Genomic DNA, 7610 nt, shown 5'->3' with positions numbered 1-7610 from the left:
AGTTTGGTGGCTTAAAAACTCATTATAGGAACACACACCCGTTTAGGGCTGCTAAGAAATGAATTTATATGTCTTAAGGTCTTCTAAGTCTTCTTTAGGGCTTCTGCGAAGAGAAATGACAAAATGGGCTTGATGTTGGGCCTTGGGGCCGAGTTGTGATGCACCGCGGGTGAGTCTTCTGGAACTGGTGAAATGATGGTTCACCGCGGGTGAGAAGTGTAGGGCGCAGCCAGAAGGGGTTTTGTCGCGGGTCAGCTGAAGTTCAGACTGGTTGACAGGATAACTTAATCTTCATATATTTTTTTATTGCACTGTTGGGTTGTCTTGAAGTATAGTGCTATGGAAAGTATGTTGGATCCTCTTGGATGTCTCCAAATTTGAGATGGATCAGACGGTGAGAAGGACTTCATCTGAGACTGAACTTCTGACGGTTTGACTCTGAGCTAAAAGTGTGGATTTTCTCCATTTTGTCATGTTTTTCCCTAAGTTTTCTGAAAAGAGTCTTGAAACTAAAAATATAGAAAAACAGTAATAAAAACTCCTAAAACTAATCAAAACCTTTGAAAAAGCATTTGAAATCAATAGTGAAAATGAGTACAAATACAGTGCTATCAGCCTCACTTCGCAAGGTAGTTTATATTACTGCTTTTATATAGTTATAAAATAAATGAGACATGTAGAAAAACTATTTAACCTTGTTAGAATTATCGGCATCAAGTCATATCCACCAAAACACTACATTTTGACACATAATACTCGTAACGAAGCAAGATTAAAATCAACCACCAAATTTGGGTCTACACAACTATATAAGTTAAATCTTTCAAAAAATTCTATATTCCACAAGGAGAATAAAGTTCTAAGAGTTCAAAATTCATGTTAGAGAATAATTGAGAATAATTCTACTTTCGTCTTATTCAAATATGAATCGAATGTCCATCCATTTGACATTAATCCATTTTGTTTTCACAATGCACTCATAATCTTTCTTTTTCTCTCTCTCTCTCTCTCTCTCCCCATCTTCTCTCTCTCAACGCGACAAATTGAAGCACATATCATATTTTAATCTGATCTAAATATAATATTCACTATATTACTTTTTTTTTTTTTTTACTTTTTCAAGTTTCGATATCTCTTTTCTGACTTGAACGTTGGAGAATTTTTGTAAAGACTTCAATCATTCATCCTTTTAATTATTGGCTTGGAAATATTATCATTTTGGAATGAGAATATTACCATTAGGTGTACTTTTGAAAAGTGTAATTGCCAAAAAAGACATTTTCTGGTGATGGTGTACTTATTTTACTTTGCTCTCATTTTTGGACTTTTTTGTCCTTCTTTTTTTTTTACCTTATATTTACATACTGAAAAATATTAAAACATACGGGACTCACTTAAATTCACTCATCAGCTTCCATACACTAAATCGCATGGGACCCACCTTATTTCATCAGTTTTCATACACTAAATCGCATAGGACCCACCCATATATATGCAACTATATGGATACTCATGTAAATATGCACATATATTTATATAGTTACATCCATCTATAATATATGCATGTGGATATGCATGTAAGTATATATATGTGTATCTATATAGTTACATCCATTTATACTCTATGTACGTGGATATGCATATATATATATATATATTTGTGTTCATGTGTACGCTACTATATGGATACGTATGTGTATACATATATATCTATAAAATTGCATAGATATCCATATATTTGTGTCCACGTGGACGCTACTATATGGATACCTATGTGTTTATCACTAAACGACAAAAAAAATTAAGTTGAAAAATATAAAATAGGTATCAAAGTACTAAGAAAAAAATTATATAATTTATAGAATCAAAATAATTATTCGATTATTTTTAAAACAATAGATAAATAACAACAAACAATTATGGGAGGTGTGTGATATTAATATAATATTAAATAAATAATTAATATAGATAAGTAGACAAAATGGTTAAAACAGTCATTTGTCTCTTCCAAACAGAAGAAAAGTATGTCTTTTAGAGCTCTTTTATGGCAGTAACTAGTAACTTGCTTGGTTATATTTGAGAGACACATCAGCATAGCGATTTTGGAGGCGATTTTCAAAGCGACTAGGGTTTCCGCCGTCCGCCGCACGTAAACGGTGGAGGATGGAGGAGGGTTTGGAGTCTCCGGCTCCAATCGATGGCGGTCAGAATGCAGAGTCTTCTCCGCGGCAGAACTCTCAAGCTTCTTGGGTAAACGTCGTGAAAAAGACACCGTCTCTTTCGAGTCATGAGGTGATAGTGAAAGTTGTGGATGGTTTGGACACTGTGGAGATCCCGGAGGAGATCATATCAAACTCGGTCCCGCTGTGGGATGATCTGTTGGAAGGACGGTTTCTAGCTACGGCGCCTCATGTGGCAAAAATTCATGTGATCGTTAACAAAATATGGCCTTTGGGAGATAAGAGTATCCGAGTCGATGTCTTTGTTGTTAACCCCACTACGGTGAAGTTTCGCATCAATGACAGATCGGTAAGGGAGAGAATCCTTCGACGGGGCATGTGGAACATCGCTGGTGTTCCAATGATAGTCACAAAATGGTCTCCGGAAGAGGAGAAGGAACCGGAGCCTGAAGTGAAGGTTATCCCCATGTGGGTGAAGCTTGTAAACGTGCCATACAAGATGTTCTCATGGGAGGGATTGAGTTTTATTGCGAGTGCGGTGGGGAAACCTGTTAGACTGCACCCGGATACTATGCTTTGTTCGAAGTTTGATGAAGCAAAGATTTTTGTAGAAGCAAACATGACAAAAGAGTTGCCAAAGGTATACAGATTCACATCGAAACAAGGAATTGATACGGAGGTGGAGTTTATCTACCCATGGCTCCCATCGAGATGCTCCATCTGCTCTAAATGGGGTCATATATCTACTGCCTGCTCGCCAAGAGGTGATCAAGCTATTAAAATTTTATCTCCTCAAAAGGTTTCGGCAGAAAGCGTGCCAATAAAGGAAAAGAAAGCAGAATGGAGGAAGAAGGAAGTGGTAGGAGTAGATGGGGGCGAATCAGTTCTGCCTATGGTAGGGGCTGGCTCTTCAATGGTTGTTGCGCCTTCTACAAGTGTGGGCTCAGGGGATTCAGTAGTGGATGCTCCTGCAGTTCCCATAGTCGAGGCAGAGATGGAACAGTCTATTAAGGAATTAGAAAAAATGCAGAAGGGAAATGACGGAAATTGGTCATAGGTTTCCCCAACGAAAGCGAGAAGACAAATAGAGTGTGCAGAGAAATCAGATGATCTCATTGTCTCGCCATCTCGATATGCGGTTCTGCAAGAGCAGATGGAAACAGAGGAAACAGAATCGGAGGAGTTAACTCCTTCAGCTGAACGGGAGCCGGTGGATACAGAGGAAGGTGAAATTCGTGAGAAAGCTGATGATCAAGTGGAAAAGCATGAGGAAAAGACTCTTCGGACCCTCCCTCCTCGTGCTACTAGAGGAACATCAAAGATCTCTCAGATTTCTTTAGCCCTGAACACAAAGGAGTTGCCTCCGAGTGTGACTGGCAAAAAGAAACCCCCACGACGAAATTAATTATGTCGAGTTTCTTCTGGAATGTCAGAGGCTTAAACAAATCATCAAAACATTCCATTGTGAAGAACTGGATAGAAAGAGAAGGGTTCGATTTCGGTTGTGTAGTTGAAACTAGAGTAAAGGAGGGAAGATCAAAATTGGTTGGCGATCTCGTATTTAAAGATTGGTCAGTGCTCACTAATTATGAGCATCACCGTTTGGGACGAATTTGGGTTGTATGGAAAGGAAATACTTGATTGACTCCTTTATTTAAGAGTAGTCAGTTGATCACATGTTCGGTAAAGTTGGAAGGCTGGGAAAACGAGTTCTTTTGTTCTTTTATTTATGCGTCTAATTTTGTGGAGGAGCGTAAAGAGCTGTGGAAAGACTTAAGACATCATCAGGATGCTCCTATGTTTCGCAATAAGCCTTGGATACTATTTGGTGATTTCAATGAGGTTTTGGAGGGAGAGGATCATTCTGATTATCCTCAGGTATCGAGTTCAGTGGGTATGAGGGATTTCCAAGATCTCACTCGTTATTGCTCGCTGCTGGACATACTTACCATGGTCCTAGATTCACTTGGTGTAATAAAAGAGAACAAGGCACAATTCACAAGAAGCTGGATAGAGTTCTTGTTAATGACACTTGGTTTCAGGAGTTTTCTTCTTCGTACTCTGTATTTGAGGCAGGAGGTTGTTCGGATCATTTAAGATGTAGAATCAAATTTTTGGAGGGTTCCCCAAAGCCACGAAAACCTTTTAAATTCGTTAATGCAGTAACTAAACTTGAAGGATTCAAACCACTGATCATCAGTCATTGGAGCAAAACAGAACCATTATTCATATCTACTTCGGCTCTGTTCAGGTTTTCGAAGAAGTTGAAAGGCTTGAAGCAGGGTATTCGGACATTAGCTAAAGAGCAGATGGGTAATCTGGTAAAGAAATCGAAGGAAGCTTATGCTGATCTCTGCTCGAAACAGGAGGTTAACTTTTCAAATCCATCTCCACAAGCTATGGAAGATGAACTCGCAGCTTTCAAACGCTGGGATATAGTCTCGGGTCTGGAAGAGAGTTATCTGAAGCAAAAGTCTAAGTTACATTGGCTGGATGTTGGCGATGGTAACAACAAGGTGTTTCACCAAGCAGCTACTATCCGGGAGAGCAGAAATTCCATTCGAGAGATCGTTTGTCCTGATGATAGTGTGGCAAACAATTTAGGCGATATAAAAGTGGAGGCAGAAAGATTTTTTCGAGATTTTTTACAGCATGAACCAGATGATTTTGATGGTATTGCGGTGGATCGGCTTCAGGAGCTTCTTTCTTTTAGATGCTCAGTCGAAGATAGATCTTCTCTTGTTCGAAGTGTAACTGATGAGGAAATTACTAAGGTGGTTTTTGCAATGCCTAAAGCCAAATCCCCTGGTCCGGACGGATACACTGCGGAGTTCTACCAAGAAGCATGGCCTGTTATACGGGAAGATTTTTGCACAGCAATTAAATCTTTTTTTGTCAAGGGTTTTCTTCCGAAGGGTATGAACTCGACGATTTTGGCTTTGATTCCGAAGAAGACGGAGTCGAAGGAGATGAAGGATTATCGACCGATTTCTTGCTGTAATGTCATTTATAAAGTGATATCGAAGATCATTGCCAATCGTCTAAAATCTATCTTGCCGAAGTTCATTGCTGCAAATCAGTCTGCTTTCGTTAAGGATAGATTACTCATCGAAAACGTGCTTCTAGCTACTGAACTGGTTCGCGACTATCATAGAGAGGATATCTCTGCTAGATGTGTGATTCAAGTCGATATCTCAAAGGCTTTCGACTCTGTACAATGGTGTACAATGGGCTTTTTTGGTTAATGTTCTCAGTGCTCTCTATTTCCCGGACGAGTTCATCCACTGGATATCTTTGTGCGTTACTACTGCCTCATTCTCTGTTCAAGTGAATGGGGAACTCGCGGGCTTCTTTAGAAACCGAAGAGGTCTGCGGCAGGGATGTTCCTTATCCCCTTATTTGTTTGTTATTTGCATGGACGTATTGTCAAAGCTCCTGGATAAAGCAGCATCTTTGAGAGAGGTGGGATATCATCCTAAGTGTAAAAACATTGGACTAACTCACCTGAGTTTTGCGGATGATTTAATGATTCTATCAGATGGCAAAAAGAGATCAGTGGAAGGTATTCTTCGAGTTCTAGATGACTTTGCGAGGATTTCGGGATTGAAGATTAGTATGGAGAAGTCAACTCTGTTTCTAGCTGGGTTGTCGGAGGATGCTAGACAGGACATGTCCAATAGTTTCCATTTTGCTCTTGGGCAATTACCGGTTCGATATCTTGGGTTACCGTTGACAACTAAGTCTATGACAAGAAGCGACTACCAGCCTCTGTTGGAAAAAATTAGACTGCGAATTGGTTCTTGGACAGCTCGCTATTTGTCAATGGCAGGTCGTCTTCAGTTGATTGGCTCAGTTCTTATAAGTGTTGCGAATTTCTGGTGTTCTGCATTTCGTCTTCCTCGCAAATGTATCCGAGAAATTGAAAGTTTGTGTTCAGCGTTTCTATGGTCTGGCCCAGAGCTCAATTCGAAAAAGGCAAAAATAGCCTGGTCTGAAGTCTGCCAACCAAAGTCGGAAGGAGGTCTAGGAGTCCGATCCCTGGAGGATATAAATGACGTCAGCTGTTTCAAGCTCATTTGGAACATTGCTTCTGCAAATCCATCTTTATGGTTTAAATGGATCCAACAGAATCTTCTCAAACAGCGATCTTTCTGGTCAATTGATGAACAACAGATGTCAGGTTCGTGGATATGGAGAAAGCTGCTGAAATACAGAGACAAAGCCAAGGAATTCCATCGACGGGAAATAGGGGATGGTCGAGCTACTTTTTTCTGGTTTGATATCTGGTCCGATTTGGGATGTCTGTATGATATAACTGGATACAGAGGTATTATTGACACGGGGATTCCACTCAATGCAACGATTGCGATGGCTAAGACGGCTCGTCGAAGACGTCGACACCGGACTGAACATCTGGTCTTAATTGAGGAGGCTTTATCGGCACTATCACTATCGGAAGAGAAGGATATTAGCCTCTGGAGGAATACTACCGGCGAGTTTAAGCCCTATTTTAGCTCGAAAAATACATGGACACAAATCCGGGATGCTCGTCCTCTGGTACAATGGCACAAGGGTATATGGTTTAAATTTGTGACACCAAAGTATGCTTTCTGCTCCTGGTTGGCGATTAGAAATCGGCTCTCTACTGGCGACCGTATGATCGCCTGGAATCCAGGTATTAGCTCAGAATGTATTTTCTGCTCTGCAACAAACGAGACGAGGGACCATTTATTCTTCTCTTGTCTATTCTCTGCGACCATTTGGACACGCTTAGCATCGGGTTTGCTCGCTACTCGATTCACAACTGATTGGCACACTCTGACTCAACTCATCTCAGACGACGGCTTGGCTCCTATACCGATGTTTCTCACCAGATATGTGCTACAATGTGCAATCTACTCTATCTGGAGGGAAAGAAACTCGCGAAGGCATGGGGAAACTCCAAACGCTGCATCTCGTATCATTCAGCAACTCGACAAGCAGGTTCGAAATCGTCTTTCCACCATACGATCTTCGGGATTCACCAAACTGGAGGGCAGTCTTCAGTTCTGGTTCGCCACAAGATAGAAAACTCTTCAAATGTATCTTATAAAATGCTTCGCATCTTTCTTTTTGATTTTGATGTAAAAACGTTGTTTTTTTTGTTTTTGAATCAATTTTACATTCAATTCAAAAAAAAAAAAAAAAGAAAAGTATGTCTTTTGGTAATTAAAACACAAAAATCCCTTTTTGGACATTAGATAACTCAAAAGTACACCTAATGGTAACACACTTACCAAAATCACATTATTATTGCATATCCATCAAAGACTCTGAGTTTTCATTGGAGTTTTAGAAAACTCATGCGTATACTCTCTCTCTCTCTGATGCAGTCACCAATGTGACCAACTAAACGACATACCACATTTTGATGTGATTTAAATGTAATAT

The 7610-nt window shown here is 40.0% G+C and overlaps 1 protein-coding gene across 1 annotated transcript; it reads left to right on the top strand.

Moving 5' to 3' along the window:
• Positions 1-2163: 2163 nt before the first annotated feature.
• Positions 2164-7247, top strand: LOC112083483. The gene is given in 5 exon segments (XM_024151512.1): positions 2164-3153; positions 3238-3556; positions 3757-4151; positions 4313-5401; positions 5403-7247. Coding segments are annotated over 5 exon segments (4638 nt in total).
• The last annotated feature ends 363 nt before the right edge of the window (positions 7248-7610 follow it).

Source organism: Eutrema salsugineum, unplaced genomic scaffold, assembly GCF_000478725.1.
Source record: "Eutrema salsugineum unplaced genomic scaffold, Eutsalg1_0 scaffold_6, whole genome shotgun sequence".
Taxonomy (NCBI): domain Eukaryota; kingdom Viridiplantae; phylum Streptophyta; class Magnoliopsida; order Brassicales; family Brassicaceae; genus Eutrema; species Eutrema salsugineum.
This window is presented reverse-complemented; position numbering and strand designations above follow the sequence as displayed.